The following is a 19,052-nucleotide window of genomic DNA, read 5'->3' as shown; positions in this document are numbered from 1 at the left end:
TTTGTATAAAGAGCGGAAGCGCTTCATTATAAAAATATGCACGCGGTCAACGCTTTTACAACCCTATGAAGATACAAAAAGAAGTATTCAATACTTATAATTACATTTTGTTATAGCTAGGATAATGAAAACACGAATTTTATATTTATTTTATTAAATTCTCCTATGCACTTTATTGTGAGACCTCTTTTTATTATGAATGAGAAGTTTTATTGGGTGATACAATTGCTTAAGAAATAACACGTGATGTGCAGATAGCCAATCAAAATATACATCTAAAGTAATTATTGTATCGTAATAATTGTTTTGCACCCTTCTTTAGTTGCAATATTTTATACTGAAAACGTGCTATTCAAGGGTATTTTTCGGAATTTGCCGAATATCGGCGGAATACCATGTGAATAGATTACAATACGTAAAGTCAAGTGATAAACGTTGTACCATGTAATCAAATTTTCATATTAGACCGCTTAACACCATTTTGGAAACATATGGAATTCACATACATTTATTGTTAACATCATACTGTAAAATTATATGTTATCTACTTTAAGTATATGATAAAGTAAAGAATAGTTATGATATTTCTATACCTTGAGTTATAACATTGATTGGCATGCTGAAGAAATTTCATTTGGTACGTTTTTCAGAAAATAATTATTAAAACTGTTTTGACACTGTATACTTTAAATTATGCAAATATATTTAATAATTTCTAGTTCTTCTCATTCAAAACTACGCATGCTATCCATAACTTCTACTTTGATAAATTTATATAGCCATTTTATGTTTACAGATTGTCAGGTACCAATAATAAAAACCCCGAACCTTTATAGATACATACCCCTGACAGACAATGACATTGCTATGGGAAATCCAGTTCGACAAAGTATTAGGTTTAAAGTAAAAGCCAACAACGATGCACACGTTGCTTTGATGTCTTCAAACAATCCAAACGATCCTCTTTATGAGATAGTATTAGGTGGTTGGGGTAACACACAGTCGGTAATCCGTGACAGGAAACAGGGTAGGCAATTGGCAGTGTATCGAGGACAAGTGCTCAATTCAAATGAATTTAGAACATTTACCATTAAATGGAGCAATGCACGTATTAGAGTAGAAGACGAATCGGGAAAGAAACTCATGGAATGGACTGATACCACAAACCCATACACAATCAGAAATATTGGAATTTGTACGGGATGGGGTTCGACTGGAATATGGTCATTCCCATGTCAAGGTACCTATATATATAGTCCTTTTATTTTTTTGTTCATACAAATGTAGTAAGACTCATTCTTTCAGGGTTTATTTTCATTCGACCTATGGTCGTTCAGTTATTTCACCAAAAAGATAAAATGTATCGAATCATTATATGAAATATCGAAGTGAATTTTTTTGTTAAAAAGGTATATACCATTTAAAAAGGTAAAAGTTAAATATTGTTTTCTGATATTTATCAAAATTGAGTTTAAGTGTATTTTGCCACGCAGGTTGAACTCAGATTTAATAGTTTCTAAATTGGTATCAAAACTATTTATTTTAAATATAATACTTTGAATTGTACAAATTTTCTGTGTTCTACATTTATTCTAGAGGTATATTTTGTGTAATTTTTCTCAAGTCCCATCTGCATTAACAAAGAACGGTATTAGACAAGTAAACATACTACACTCTTATCATTCATTATCATAAAATCCATAAGTGTTGTATTTTAAAATAGATGAACAGCAAAATGCTGAAAGACTTGTAGTTTTCTGAAATATAAAATATAAGTGAAATTTTATATAGTTCCTGCAATGGCTTAAAACTTTTCAGGTAAACAGGTTCGCCTGTACTTGGAGTAAAATTTGTTGTTTAAAATAGTTATCAAAGGTACCAGGATTATAATCTAATACGCCAGACGTGCGTTTCATCTACATAAGTCTCACCAGTGACGCTCATATCAAAACAGTTAAAAGGCCAAACAAATACAAAGTTGAAGAGCATTGAGGACCGAAAAAGTTGTGCCAATTACCGCTAAAGAAATCTTCTTCCGGTGTAAGAAAACCCTTAGTATTTCGAAAATTTTAAAGTTTTAAAACAGCAAATTTATGAAAATTACCATATTAAAAGTGCCATATTAGACAAAAGGTTATTACGAATTTTAATCCGTGATATAAGTGCTCCTCGACGTGTATTTTTGTCCACGGTGAAATACCAGAACTGAACATTTATCATCTTTATTATTCAATATTAAGACTTACACACGGAAAATCCAATAGACCACTTTCGAGTTCATCCGTCACCGGAAAAAACTCGTCAATTATACGCGCCTTTATCATCGTCATTTGTGCGTTTAGGGGCGTCGTCACTTCCTTCCAATGTTGAGCGAGTGGTTGGAAAACTAAAATTCTATATTGTACGAATTATTCGGCAAATTGAATTCTCAAAATTGACAATCAACACTGCTGTCATTAGGGAAATGTCAGTAAGTACCTACAGAGCAACCATTATTTCTAGTTTATCCTGCACAAAGACGATCACTAAGACGCTTGATGAACGTAAATAGTGCAGGGATACAGGCGAGCCCCTCTATCTGGTAAATGACGTCATAAAGGCGTGCATAATTGACGAGTTTTTGCCGGTGACGGATGAACTCGAAAGTGGTCTATTAACTGCTTTTGTTAAAAATCAAGATCAGGTTTCTTTAATTTTTTTATACCCTAGATGTGATGCTAATAGTTATATCCAAGGACACATTTTTAAAACAGGTATATTGGACAGTTCTATCACAGAACACCTCGATCACAGTTTATTCTTACGGTTGAAAAAACTACATTTTTTGTAGTTTAGATCGAAACTGCACGACATCTTTATGGTGCATTAACCCTGATTCTACATGTGTTTATTTACTTTTTGTAGTTTCTGATTCCTAATAAGAAGAACCGGTATGACACGACAATGGCAACTACTGTTAAAGAACTTTAATTTAAGGATCATTCTATATCGAAGATAATTAGATGCTTGTACAAATTTGTTAAAATAAAATTCTTCTGCAACAGTATATATTCATGTTTTTTTCTACCTCCGATATATTTCATAGCCTTTTGTCGATTCGTTCGTTTGTTTGTACGACAAATATTTCCTTCAAAATTTTCTAACCTACTATTAAATCATTGAATTACTTTATTTAATTTAAGCAGATTGGCAGTGACTATTTGTAAAGCGAGGGACTTTTTTTATCCATCGGATGCCTGTTTTCTACTTTTCACTTCTATGTTAAGTAATCAGTTTGACGGTTAGGACTTACAATGTACAAAACAAATACATGTGTGAGTTCTATTTGGATCCGTCTGACGCTCACTTCCTGTTTATAGTTACTTTGAACTTTCATCATGCTGAATTAACAATGTTTTGTCAGTCACACATTTCTCTACTACTACTGAGTAAAATGAATTCACGTTCGGTCAGCAGCACGAAAGTGACGAGTTGTGTTTATTTTTGTCACATATTGGGTCCGTCAGAGCCGGACCTACGTTTGTCAATAATTAAACTTTGATTAATTGAACATGTTGAACAAACTTGAAAATTGTGTCGCACCTTTTTTCTTCTGAAGTGAAAATAATGTGGTCATGTTATTTTACAGGTCCATATGTTGTTAATCATGAGATGTAATGTTTAGTCACTTTTCGGATTTGTCAGTCACCGACTTCACGATATTGATATTTTATATTACTAATATAATAAAGAAGATGTGGTATGATTGCCAATGAGAAAACTATCCACAAAAGACCAAAATGACAGAAACATTTACAACTACCGTTCTTGTCAATAGTTTGATCAATTGAACATGTTGAACAAACTTGAAAATTGTGTCGCACTTTTATCTTCTTATGTTTAAAAAGTTATGTTGTTAATCAGAACCTATTACGATTCACATTTCACTGGAACTAGTCTGGTGTGTACCGGTCTTGTGTGTTATTTTATTTAAAACAAGCATTTTTGTATTACTGATTTACGCAACATGTGTATGGTGATTCGTTTTTTTCTTCCAAAAACAACTCGATTTCAAGAGTTTGTGTTAATCCCCTTTGAAAAACACTCAATCACAAGTATGTTGGTACTAGCAAGAAAAGGATTAGTGTCTTATTTGCAGGTATGCATAAACCGAAAAATAAGTGACTTCGGATATGGTGTTTTTTCAACTGGTACTGTATATGAATGAATATGCATAGTATTTCAAAACAATTCTATAGTATTTTATGCATTCAGATATACGTGTACATATTTATTCATTTATGCATATCTTCTTAAAACTTTGTATTCGAGACAAAATTTACAAAAATATTCAGGTTGTCTTATATACCGATACAGATTTTATATCTTCAACTTTTATCAACATGTTTTCATTTTGACATAGTAACTTCAATATAAAAAAGATGATGTGGTATAACACAAAAAAAAACCAGTCTTTATGTGGCAGGTGATATAACATCTATAATCAATAGCAATAAAAATAGACACCAAGCATAGTTCTCATAGCATTCGCAAATACTCACAGCTAAATCTAAGTCAATAATAACTAATACAAAAATATAAATCAGAACAATCCAGTTTCCAATAAGACGACATTAACAGTCACGGTTTCGGTTACGAACATTACTAGAGTGTGAAATTCTGCTTGAAATATGTTTTCTATCAATATAATCAAACTTGCAAATCAAATATTTGTATCTCTGGAAGACTTCGGCAAAGGTTTTAATCAATATGTGTTAATAATGAAATATCTGGTCTCTGCAAATGATGGCCAAAATTGATCACGAAGTTCAATTTTCTTGATTTCTTTTGAATTTCCTATTGGGAATAAAGTCATAAAAACTTTCTGCAAATTTTTGAAAAAGGAGAATAAAAATCACAAGTCCGGCTATAATATAATAGCTATGAAAATATATATCCCATCACTGCAGCAAGATATGATTTCAATACAGCATTTGGAACTCTTTTTATAAGCTTTTTAATAGCTTTCTTGTGAGAAGCAACCATGAAAGAAATCATGATAAGAAATACAAGCACAGGAATATTGTATCAATTGGGAGATATATACTTCGTATGCAGGTGTGCTACAATATTGCTACTAAGAAATGAAAATTTCACAATTGGAAAGCTGAAATCATCTCTTTCTTATATTACAATATTAGCCGTACGTTTGAAATCCAAATGAGTTCAGCATAGATATAATTCTTCTATGTAATGATATATGTTCATTTGCTCATGCTAAACCATATTGTTTGTTGATATTAAACATCTCGCTTTTGCTCGGTATAAATATATCTACAACTACTATACCTACACATGTAAAAATTAGCATAGTGGAGCATGACAATAATAATCATTCCTTTAACAAAGCTTCGAACATGGTAACCTTATAGATCTCGAAAACTGGAAAGCACATTTTTCTTCGGAATCATTTATTAAATCGAAAATGGAAATTGGGAATGTGGCAAAGAGACAACAACCTGACCAAAGAGCACTTACTAGTCAAATGCCAGCAATATGTCTTCAAGACTGCAAAAAATCACGCAATAAAGGCGTGCTTCAGCTGACCTTTTTGATAAAAATATGTACTAGTTCAGTCATATAATGAACATGAACCTTAACTCCGATCAATATAAAAGAAACTTTTAAAAATCAGACAGAACTAACAAAGGCCAGGCCTTGCGGTCATAAAACTTTGCTCAGTACTCGGGAGTACAAAATATGTTCTCCAAATTCAAATTCGTGCTCGAAAATTTTGTACTCCAAATTTCATGCGGTCATAAAAATTTGGAGTACGAGATTCGTGCTCCAGACTGTTGAGTATACTAAAAAAAATTGAGAATGGCAAGCACCTGTCTCGAATCTCGTGCTCAAGATAAAAATGCCGGCTGCAGGACATCGAGCGATAAGGAGACGCCAGAGGAGACGTCGGGTTGCTCGTCCGCGATTTTTTGCCGACAGATCCAACCCATTAGAATCAATGTCAGCAGAGGAGGTCTTTTCTCGTTATAGATTTCGGCCAGATTCCATCATCTTCATTACCGGACTGGTTTACAATTCTCTTTTGAAATCAAGAAGAAACCAAGCATTGAACTCAATGTTACAAGTGTTAACTTGCCTGAGATACCTTGCAACAGGCTGCTTCTTTAGGGAAGTTTGAGATTTAATGGGTGTGAGCGTTCGGATCATCGGAAGAGCAGTGAGGCTGGTGTGCCGGTCTATTTTTGCTTTGAACAAACAATTCATAAAATTTCCCACAGGTCTTACTGCTATGCACACAAAAGCTGTGTTTTCCAATATAGCAGGTATGCATCATATTTCAAAAAACAAAAAAAAACAGCAAGGTTTATTGACATGTAACAGTATGTATCTTTCAGGTTGCCGGATATTAAACGTTCTGTCAACAAGGGGAGATAAAACTTATAAGGGGTTTGCACAGTATGTATCTTTCAGGTTGCCGGATATTAAACGTTCTGTCAACAAGGGGAGATAAAACTTATAAGGGGTTTGCGAAGATGCTTCCGGTTGATGAAAGGCAATGGCAGACGAAAATATTGTCATGTTAAATCGATTATCATCGCCATCATATGTTAAGATGAATCATTGAAATCATGATTAATGAAGTTCTAAGACAATACTTATTAGTTGGAAAGTGACTTTAATTCAGGATTATCATCGTAAAATTTTGAAACGAAAATAAAAAAAATGCCGCCAAAGAAGAAATCGTTCAACGAAGTTTGTAACAATTTTACAGAGGCCTGTTCTGACCTTAGTGATAAAATGGAAGCTGGTGACCCTACAATGGACTTGCTGAATTTGCTCCGCGCAACCACTGAAGGAAACCAAGGTTTAAACGAGTCGGACATTACCGCAGTTAAAGTTATTAAACTTCTTTTGCCGGCCGTAAGTGTAATATCGTCGAGGATGGTCAACATGACCTCTGAAGCGCAAAATGTGAAAATTGATAAACTAACAGCATCTGTGCGACTTAATCGTTATGCGATTGATGACCAAAATCAGTACAGTCGACGAGAGAATATCAGAATTTTCGGCATACATGAAAATGAAGGTGAGAATTTAATTGACATTATCAAAGACTTATGTAAAGCCATGAAAGTAACTGTTAAAGACTTTGACATTGTAATTTGTCATCGCATAGGCTCTAAAGGGCAAGGGCCCAGCAGTAAACCAGGTATAATTATGTTACGGTCCAGTCGTGACTTAAAAGTAAATATGTTCACTAACAAAAAACTCTTGAAGGATAACCCTGTTTATTAATCGATATTTATAAATGAAGATCTAACTTCAATGAGATTCAAGTTGTTCCAGTTTGTTAAGAAGATTGAAACGGTGAAATCTGTATTTACTCGTGACGGAAAGATTCATTGCCTGACGAAAAACAATTCTAAGTTTGTTATTGAATCACCCGATGACCTCTTCAAAATTGGAGTAGACCATGTTGACTACAGTCTGTTTGGAATGGGAGATCTTGATTAGTACAGGCATGGAAGGCCTATAGCTAAAGCCCAAAAATGTAGTGAAATTATTCAAATATCAGTCAATTCTAGTGTTTGTGATGAAGGAAGGGATGGTATTCCTTGTATTAATGATGGAAACAGTGTGGAAAATGCAAGTGTGTCTTTCTATAATAATGTAAAATCCGATATTAATAGTGTTATTAAAATCTTGTCTTTGAATGTGTGCGGTATCAAATCCAAATTAAAAGCACCTGATCTAGAGGAATTGTGTGCAAATTATGATGTATTGTGCTTTTGTGAATCAAAATTGGATCAGTATGATGATATTGAAATTGAAAATTTTAAGGCATTGCCTCCTTTGAATCGTTCAAATGCAAAATGTAAATCTGGGGGGATTATTGTATTTGTGAGGGAAAATATATATGAAAATGTTAAAGTGCTGCATAGTTCATGTGAAAATGTATTATGGTTAGCTGTAAATGATGTGTTATATAAGAATGTACTTTTCGGTTCTGTGTATACACCACCAGAAAATAGTAACTATAGTAAAATTGACATTTTCGATGTAATAGAAGCCGATTTAATCCGCCATACTGCTGAGAAAGACTACAACGTTTGCCTGCTGGGAGATTTCAATGCTCGTACGGGCATTAAGTCTGACTTTACTCTGCTGGACGGTTACGTGTGTAATTCTGTCCAGTTAGAAGACATTGTTGATGTTGTAAACTTGGAAAATTTTGATGTAAAAACTTCTCGCTATAACTTTGACAAAAATGTTAATAATTATGGTAATAGACTATTACAATTATGTAAAAATTTTGAAATTCTTATAGCAAATGGTAGATTAGGTACAGATAAGGAAAAAGGAGCCTTGACATGTAAAAATTGTTCTACTGTTGATTATTGTATTTTGTCACCTAATTTGTTTTCCTTTGTTTCTGATTTTCACATTTTACCTTTTGATCATATGATAAGTGATGTGCATAATGCTTTACACATTGAATTACTATGTAATCCAATTGTTACATGTGACATTGAAAATTTTGATAAAAACGATATTGTCAAACCTAAATGGGATAATAATAACTGTCAACTGTTTAATGATGCTTTAAATGCTGATAATATCAATGACTTGTATGAGCGACTTGATTCACTTGATGTTACATATGTTACCAAAGATATGATTAATGACTTTGTTGTTGAATGTAATGATATTATTATTCATGCTGCTACTGATAGTAATATGTTAAAAGAAATAAATGTTAGTGAGAAGAAATGTAGAAAAAAAACCTAAGTGTAAGGTTAATAAACCATGGTTTAAGGCATATTGTAAAAGAAAAAGGAGTGATTATCACAAAGCCAAATGTTATAATTGGCGTGTCAAAACTGTTGATAGCATGAATAACTTAGTCAGATGTAGTAAAAATTATAAAAAGGTATTGAATTGTCAATATAATGAGTATAGACGAAACTTTGTCAAGAAACTCCGAAATCTTAGTCGGAATGATCCAAAGTCTTACTGGACATTGTTAAATAGGTCAGGAAATTGTAATGGTAAAAATAAGGTACTTGAAAAAGTGTCGAATGAATGTTTTTTTGAGCATTTTAAGAAGTTAAGCAATGCACAAGAGGACAATGATTGTGATTTTGTAGATGTTGATAGAAATACTGTTACTAATCTGAATATTAATGTAAATGCTGTTATCACCGAAAAAGAGGTTGAAAATGCAATTAAGAATTTGAAAAATAACAAATCATGTGGTACAGATTTAATTTTGAATGAATTTTTAAAGTATTCAAGCCATAAAATGCTTCCTATATTTGTGAAGCTGTTTAATATTATTTTTGAAGCTGGTATTGTGCCAGACTTATGGTCGATTGGTGTTATATGTCCAATTTATAAAAACAAAGGTGATGTCACTAACCCTGACAATTACAGGGGGATTACAATACTTAGTTGTTATGGTAAACTTTTTACAGCTGTACTAAATAACAGACTTAATGTTTATCTTGAAAATATGAATGTTCTCTGTGAAGAACAGGCAGGTTTTAGAAAGAATTATGGAACTTATGATCATATATTCAATCTTAAATGTTTAATTGATTTGTACTTACACAAGAATAAACCACTATATTGTGCCTTTATTGATTATCGCAAGGCTTTTGACTCCATTAATAGAACAGCTTTATGGAATAAGTTACTGCAAAACTGTATTGATGGTAAAATGTTTAATATTGTACATGCTATGTATGAAAATGCTAAATCTTGTGTACGACAGGGTAGTCAAATGTCAGATTATTTTCAAAGTAATGTTGGTGTTAGACAGGGAGAAAACCTATCGCCTGTGCTTTTTTCGCTGTTTCTTAATGATTTAGTCCAGTTTGTATCTAATGCATATGATGGGTTGTCAGATGTTTGTAATGCTGTTCATACTGCTCTTGATACTGATGAAATTTCTGTCTATTTAAGATTGTATCTATTATTATATGCTGATGACACTGTTATACTTGCTGAATCTAAGGCTGAGTTACAAGCTGCACTTAACTCCATGTATTTATATTGTAAGACTTGGAAACTTGAAATTAATGCTACAAAAACAAAAGTTGTTGTATTTAGGAAACGTAAATCCCCTGATAAACCTGTATTTACACTGAATGGGGAGGTTTTGAATATTGTTGATGATTTTGCTTATTTAGGTATTATATTTATGTATAACGGTTCCTTTAAAAATAACCAGAATAAATTGTTAGAACAAGGTAGAAAAGCCATGTACAGTATGTTAAGAAAATGTAGAAGTCTAGGATTGCCTATTGATTTGCAATTACAAATGTTTGACACAATGGTAGCACCTATATTGTTATATGGGTGTGAAGTGTGGGGTTATAGTAACAATAATACTGTTGAATCTTTATTCTTACAATTTTATAAGATTATTTTAAATGTTAAGAAGTCAACTCCAAATTGTATTATACATTGTATATGGAGAACTAGGTAGATATCCTATTGATGTATTTATTAAAAGTAGGATGATTGGTCTATGGAAAAGATTCATGTGTAGTAAGCAAGATAAGATTTCATCTATTTTGTATAGATTGTTATACACCATGCATAACATAAATATGTACCATTCAGAATGGATACGTTGTGTTGAAAATACTCTAAATGAATGTGGTTGTTCTGAATATTGGTTAACTCAAAATGTGTCTAAATCTGTCAACCTAGCTAAGATTGTAAAGCAAAGGTTATGTGACCAATTTAAGCAGAAATGGTGTGCTACTGTGTATGAATCACCTAAATGTCTCAATTATAGAATTTTTAAAAGAAAGCATTGTTTTGAAAAATATTTAATAGAACTTCCTACAGATTTAAGGAAATCTTTATGTAATTTTAGATGTGTTAATAATAAACTGCCAGTTGAAAAGGGCAGGTTTTGGGGAATAGCAAGAGATGATAGAATTTGTGATATTTGTGACTGTAACTCATTAGGTGATGAATTTCATTATTTATTCCAATGTTCTTATTTCAAAAACGAGAGGAAAATGTTATTGCCAAAAGAATTCACTACAAATCCAAATGTTGATAAATTTCATGCTTTGTTTAACTCAGACAATTATAATGTAATATTCAAAGCTGCAAAATTTTGTAAAATCATACTTTCTTTAGTAAAATGATTGAAGTTACTGTTTATATAATATGTTCGTCTTCCATATATTTGGAAATGTATATCATGTATATATGTTAACTTGTTCATTTAATCAACCTATTTTGTTATATTGTGTTAAATTGTATTCAATTGTATTTGTTCACATACCCTGGTTAAGGGTCTTGAGAAATAAAAACTTGAAACTTGAAGAAATAGGTCCGTTCGCCCTAATGTCTATTCGTCCTTATATACTTGTTCGCCTCTTTTACGTTTCTTCTCGTGTCTATTCGCCTTTATTTACTCGTTTAACTATTTTTCACTCGAAAGAACATCTGAATCATTATCAGTGATGACAGTACCATGCATACGTCATTACGTTAAATAATTATTTTATGTGATAATCTTACACAGAAAACTGAACTGAGCCACGGTAAGCATTGATAAACTCAAACAAAACGATGGATAAAAGAATACTAATTCATTTAAGTTTGATCATATATAATTGATTTATATGCTCTCTATTCTTATAAATTATATCTATAAATTGAACATAGATGTAATGTTCCTTGGTTGACTTAATCATTGATTGTAGGTTGCTTAACGTCCATTGGCAAATATGCCATGCATGCTCAGGACTAAAGCAAGTTAACAATAATTCCATGAGTATCATTGATTATCACAAGCAGTCTCTGTTAACTGACTAACTAAAGGAAGAAACCTTAACAAATGATGACGCCTCGACCATCTTTGTCTCGTTTTTCACAATGTTTTTCACAAAGGCGAGACACACATCAATTTATTGCTTTTTTACCGAGTTCCATAGAGTACATGTTATTTTGCGGTCTCATTTCGTGCTTCCGCCGCAGACTATGTTTATTTAATTATAAGTCAGCCGATTATGACACGGTCCTGTAATGAAGGGAAGACATGACCACGTAGAACCCATGGCAGTCCTGAAATGGTTTGAATTTCATGCATGTCTAGACAAACTGGTGACTGTGAAATTAATGAAGATGTTGTAAAGACGATGCATGGAAATCTTTTGACTTTATTTATTCTCTGATAGTTGTAGTCCTGAAGACGAAAAAACAAAATCTAAGCTAATTTCTTTTCTTTACGAAAATGTAATACGCAGTTGGTGTCTACACTGTCAATATCTTTCATGTGCAAGACTTAAAAATGCACGAAACAAAATGCGTATTTGTTAATAACGACTTCTGCATTATCGCCAATTAACATTACATATTTGCAAAAAAAAATGTCCTTTTTTAAACAACAAAATAAATGTTTCTTTTACACCAATATTTATGGCAATATTGATAATTAGTTTCAGTATACAGCTTTCTTCTCGTACTTTTATACAATCGTGAAAGATACAATTGTTTTAATTACTGGTATAATTACTTTCTTTTATATGAAATTAAAACAAAAAATACAGACATCAGACTAATATAATAGAGGGAAATGTGATGCGACACTGAGGACCAATGAGAAAACTATTGACAAATACATAAACATGTTAATCTCACCTCGATTTTGGCAAACGGTTAACAAAAATGCAAAAAATGCTGATAACAGTTAACAAAGTGGGTTGAAAACAGTAAGCGGCTTTAATTTGTCTCACACCCCCCCCCCCCCCCCCGCCCCCCCAAACCCCATTAACAACTGCAGGTCATTGTACTACGAACCATGAAAAAAATCACATACCGCATATTAAACAACAAAAGGCCCAAATTTGCATTTAAACGACAAAACTATCGACAAATTATTGTAAAACCACGGAATTAGTCATAAATATACAGTGTGTGTGGGTGTGTAGGTAAAAGGGAAGGGTAACAAGTTGGCGAGATCACAATCTCCCCCAAAATGATAATGATTGTATTAGGGCCCTTAACACGCAAGAAAGACGAAATATACCAAAAGGGATAGTTTAACTTATATCACCTAATTTAAACAAGAAATCACACGCTGAAATATCTCGCCTCTTTAATTATTCTTAATATTATGTTTTTAGTCCTAAACATGAAGCTATATTACAACTGCCAAATAAACTTAACAGTAATCAAGAAAACTGAAAATTGACTAATGAACGATCAAAATAAGGTACAGGTCAGATGAACGAGGGTCTGAATTGGGGGGGTTCTGATATTCTGTAAACATTTTAAAAATTTTCACCCCTTTTTTCTCTAATCTTCAAAAAATAAGTCTATTCTTTAAAAGTGATTTTTACGCATTATTCTCTATTGTTTTCCCAACTTTTCTTTAATCTTTAAAAAAAAAAGTAAAAACATTCTTTTAAATGAATGAGAACTGTGATTTCCAAACAACAGCAAGGCTTTCATTTGTTTATCAATAATGACGTGTTGATGTGTATTGTTCTGCATGATTAAAGTGCCAGTTCCTTGAAGTAACAAGTTCTCATCAGTTCTTTTCAGTGATTTTGACTACATATAAGAAGATGTGGCATGTGTAATTGCAAATGAGACAACTCTTCAAAGAGACCAAATGACACAGAAATTAACAACTATAGGTCACTGTACGGCATTCAACAATGAGCAAATACCAACCGCATAGTCAGATATAAACAGGGGCCAATTCAGGTTTTTTGAAAGAGGGGCTGTAGTTTGTAAAGATAGGCGACCGCAGCGAGGCGAACAAATGTTTTGGTCCCTTTTTAGGACTAAAAACATAAAATAAGTGAAATATGCACTTTTTAAACGGTTCCTGGCGTGGGGCATGCATATTTTGGAGTTGTTGGTAAGGTGTAAGGGTTGGACATTTTAGATGCTATTCATTTCTATCATTAAATGATAATTTTGATCCAAGAGCTATGTATTGATACATTTAATGTTTGATTTGTCAATAAAACATATAGGCATGGAAAATTCTTGCACGTTTCTTGTAAGTTAAGTTAGAATAACCTCACTTGTTATTAACAAGATATACGCTGGGCTATTCGATTGAATTTGAAATACGACCGACACGAGTTAAAAAAGACAAACAAACAATTTGTATCCAAATTTTTGGTTGATATGTTTCACCCAACAACATAACGGGAAGTAAAGGGTTCCAAATCAATCAAAGGCTAAGAATGAGTCTGAAATGACAACGAACTTATGAATGCCAGCCAACAAATGAAGACATAAAGGCCACAACCAGCAGGCAGGTTGCAGTCTGGTCTTGAAAAAAGTATTCCATATATATCAGTTTGGGGTTAAACAGGTTTCTGTATTTAGATACTATTGCTGTGGAACTTTTTTTCATGAGAGTGTAATAGTCTATAGAGCATTACTTTCTGTTTGGTGGAATTGTGAAATAGAAGTCAATATGTTCTTGCTAAATCCTGTGTGGCTTTGAAGATGTCACGATTGTCATCCTCAGCCTACGCAATGTGTTACTGTAATTTGAATTTCAAAATGACTGAGAGACGTTTTATTGGACGCACTGCTGGTCAACTCCACCATATCGAATCACATGACTTTAATAATCAGTCAATTCCATCTTAAAAGATCTTTATAAGTCAAGAATTGTCGTATAAAAATTAAATAGTAGTACACGGGAAATGGTAAAGTTCACCATGTTCACGAAGTCTAGTCTGATTAATCATTTCCTCTACGCCCCCCTCTGGATCAAACACTGAATTAACATTCCGAGTAGAAGTATCGGAAACCAAGTTCACATTGAATGAAACCTATAGTCTGTTATCACGAAACAAAAAAAGTTTTGCCAATTTTTTTTCACTTTTATCATATTTTTACAATGACAATTTTGTTAATTTTCTTTAAATTTTATGAAGGGAAAATTCTGTTACCAGTTAATTATTAACGTTTTCTTTTATTAATCTTTCAAATTTCATTATATTTTTAGACCACACATTCTCTATTTTTTTATTTTTTTTTGCACATTATTCCCTAATTTTCATTCTTTAAGGGCATTATTCTCTAATCATTTAACCCCATCCAAACCCTCATGAACCATGCCAGGCATACATGTACAGCTAAAAATTCTTCGAATTCCATACAATATTTAAAGTTGACCTAGCTATTGCGTATGGTTTAAGAGACCAAAATACAAAAACAAAACGCTGAGCATTGAACCGTGAAAATAAGGTCAAGGTCAAATAAAAACAGCACAACTGACATATAAATCATAAAATATTTCCATGTAACAAGTACATGTATATACATGATAACAGACAAAACAAAAGACTAAAAAAACTTTGGCCACTGAACCATGAAAATGAGGTCAAGGTCAGAATACACCTGCCAGCTAGACATGCACACCGTACAATCACCTCCATACACCAAATAAAATAGACCTATTGCATACAGACCCTATATGTAGAGCTTTCTGCGACGAAAGTCGGAGGCTCGACAACAATCACCGACAAATGTAATGACTTAGATCGAAAACACAACCAACAGTTCACATTTATGAAACATAGAAAACTGGAGGGAGGGGTCCTGGTCCCAAAATCCCGAGGTCCCGAATGAAAAAAAATATCCCTGATCGAGAAAGAGGATCAATCCAGAATCCAGAGCTTGAATACACCCGATCCCGGAGACCCCATTAAGGAGAAGGTGTCAAAGAGACAAGAACCCGAGCATAGAACATACAACAGCAGAAGGTCATTAACAGGTCTTCAATGCAGCGAGAAATTCCAGCACTCGAAGACGTGTTTCAGCTGGCCCCGAAAAAAATATATGATACTAGTTCAGTGATAATGGTCATCATACTAGGCTAGACCACAAATTATACCCAAGAAATTTAAATTAAAAATATTACAAGACTAACAAAACAGGTGTGTGTATTGAGATCATTGCTTATCACACACGCTTAAATCTCTGAGTTACATATATATAATAGCTAAACATGCTATACATAACTCTTTCATACAGTTTGCGTATATTTTTTGTAGGATTTCCTAAAGTGTTATTATGCATTTATGGGACGTACGTCAAACTAAAGAAACCACAGGAACACGAAGAAGAATTTGTAAATCGTAAAGGATATCATTCGCTCAATGTGCAGGTGCGTCAGGTTATACAAGACACTCGAATTAACTTATGAATCATACAAATTAGGTCAAGGTCACACAAATCCTGTAAAACAGATATTCCCATATAATAAATACAAATCTATACAATCACAATCTTTATTTATGGCGGTATCACGTCGTCTTGACTTATATTCCGGACAATAACTTTAGTTTTAGTGAATGGATATTATGATATTTTGACCCAAGGTTTGAAACAACAAATTGAAGGTTGGGTAGTTTGCTCACAGACGATTAGGAACTAAGGGCCTAAAAATAGTCCAGTCAAACTAAGGTTTAACCCCAAACTTATTGCAACAGAAAATGTTTCAGCTGTAATCTATAGCATCAAGCCCCAACTATACACAAAACAAAGTCACGTATTGTCTAACTTGGGGAAAACTCAAAATTAGCATTTTCAATTTCCCATAGAAATTAACATTGGGAGGGCACACAACTCCTCAAAAATTAGTCTTTTTTGGTCAGTTATCAAATTGGTCCACATTGAGATCAAAATGCTCTATAATTAAACTTTTCAAAATGGTACGGGCGCAAGATATAAAAATAGTGAGTTTTACAAAATTGTTAAAATGTAAACGTTTAGTCATTTATTCGACAGTATAATGCTTCTGCTACATATATATTGGCTGGTTTTGGGCTGACAATACAATGCACATATATCGGGTATAAGCACCATTATTAAAGTCGTGCTAAATTCTAGCATTTTAGATCAATTTTAGACGGTTTTAGTGTAAAACAAAGTGCCCGCATTCGTGTTCATCCTTAATATTGGAATATAAGTTGGATTTTATGATAATACATAACATATATAAAGGTTGAGGATGATCACGGGTGCGGCCACTTTCATTTTTGACAAAAAACATTTGAAAAGTGACATTTTTGGCATATTTGGTATAATTTTCATATTTGAGCTTGAATCGGATCGTTTTAATTGACTAAATCATTTAAAATCGTTCAAACAAAATAATTGATTCAAATGAAATAGACACTTTTAAGTGTTTTAAAAGTGGTCAAAATCTTTCGTTAGATGACCTAAAATTTGAGGCCAAAATCGGTGCTTACCGGCCCTATTCCTTTCATATCAATCCCAAAGAAACAGTTAGCAATGGGTAGACTCGTTCAGACCTTGTTGATAAATATTTCATATCAACTTCACAGAAAATAGACGATGAATTTGAAGTATAGATTCTGCGTACTGACGTTGTTTATCATCTCAATAACGTGTTATGGTGAATTTCTTTTATTGATTTTTCTTTATAAGAATCACTGTTACTGTTCAGTCTGTTATTGGTGATATATATTTGACGTGACTCTGTACTTATGCATCCCGTCATTGTGTTATTATTTTAATTTTTTTGTATTCTTATCTTTCATTTCTGCTTATGTGATTTGTCTACATGTATATGACTTTTTTCTGTTTCTTTGGTACATATGACATGGCTCTGTCCTTATACATCCCGCTATTGTGTTATTGATCCATGATTTATAATTTTTGTATTCTTGTCTTGCATTTTTTTTGCTAAATTGAATGTGCTTTGTCTATATTCCCAATCAAAATGACCACAACGTTAAAGTCAATTAAGAAAGCTGAAAGTGGCGTTTTCCACCTAGAATCAGTGACGATAAACACGTTCATGAATCAATCCATAATTCCATAAACTAACCTATAATCTATAATTTGGTTAAATTAAAAAGAACCTAAATCTGTTATATACAGTAGTGAAATAGTTTTTGAAATGATATATCAGTGTACAATGTAAACTCGTATAATAAGGAGAAGAAACCAAAGGAATATTCAAACTATCAAATCAAAAACTGACTGACATTGCCATGTAAAAAAAAAGAAAAACAACATTTCAAAGAAACACAGTGTATAAAAGTGAAAGACTGAGCAACCCAAACCCAAGAAATATTCAGAGGTGTTCTGATGTGCTTCTTGCTTCATATGTGTCACCTGACGTATTGTTCACTTAAATACAATATATCTGATTTATTAAGTCACATTTGAGGAAAAGAGACGAGATTTTAGTGACGACAATTTGAATATACCAATCGCCATTTACGAAACAGATTTCAATAGCAATCGATCAAATTAGTGATGGCGTTCATTAAGTTTTCAAAAAAGTTATTTCAACTTCACAAGTTTTAACTTTTGGTCTAATAGCTTCCTTGTAAGCAGCAATCCTTTAGCAAGTACATCATGACGAGAAATACAAGCTTTATGATATCGTATCAACTGGGAGATGTAATTAAACTATTTATGAAATTGTTGAGGAAATCTTGCTACGTAGAAATGGAAAGTTCAAAAATTGAAAGCTGAAATCTGCTCTTTTGTCGTTCAGTTTTGTTATTCATCGACCCTAATTGTCAATTGATTGATGTAACTTAACACTAGGTAGAATTTAATTTATCTTTTGTATTCTTTATTTCAAGTGCAATATGATAGTTGGGAAACCATCATCTATGTTTAGGTACGTGAAATTAATTCATAAGGCCAAGAATACCGTTATTTCGTAGTGCATTTCTTTTAGACAATAAATTCAAATTGAAAAAAACGAACCTGCTCTTTCTTAAAAAGATTTTTACAGTGTAGTGTACTACTATTGAGACAAATAATATCAAAATTATAGAAACTTCTTCCAGCTCTAACTCAAAATATTGACAATTCTGTGTTAAGGGGGTGTAAAATTCAGTTTGACAGCTTCAGACGTGATAAAATTTGACCTTTTTGAACTGGACCAAATCACTACTTAACATAAAGATTCAGCACCCAATTTTTTTTTAACATGTATTTACATCCCCCTACTTAATATTTCGTGCATTTGATATCAAGAAATAAATTGGGAAAGTGTATTT

The 19,052-nt window shown here is 32.7% G+C and overlaps 1 protein-coding gene across 1 annotated transcript in view; it reads left to right on the top strand.

The window, feature by feature from the left end:
- LOC134722762 (uncharacterized) overlaps positions 1–19,052 on the top strand; it is a 127,645-nt gene that overhangs the window by 19,598 nt on the left and 88,995 nt on the right. Inside the window, exon 8 of the mRNA XM_063586388.1 lies at positions 797–1,240. Coding sequence (XP_063442458.1) covers positions 797–1,240 — 444 coding nt within the window. The remainder of the gene's footprint in view (positions 1–796; positions 1,241–19,052) is intronic.

This window comes from Mytilus trossulus, chromosome 6 (assembly GCF_036588685.1).
Source record: "Mytilus trossulus isolate FHL-02 chromosome 6, PNRI_Mtr1.1.1.hap1, whole genome shotgun sequence".
NCBI classification, from domain to species: Eukaryota; Metazoa; Mollusca; class Bivalvia; order Mytilida; family Mytilidae; genus Mytilus; species Mytilus trossulus.
The sequence above is the reverse complement of the archived record's forward strand: the minus strand, read 5'-3'. Positions and strand labels throughout refer to the sequence as shown.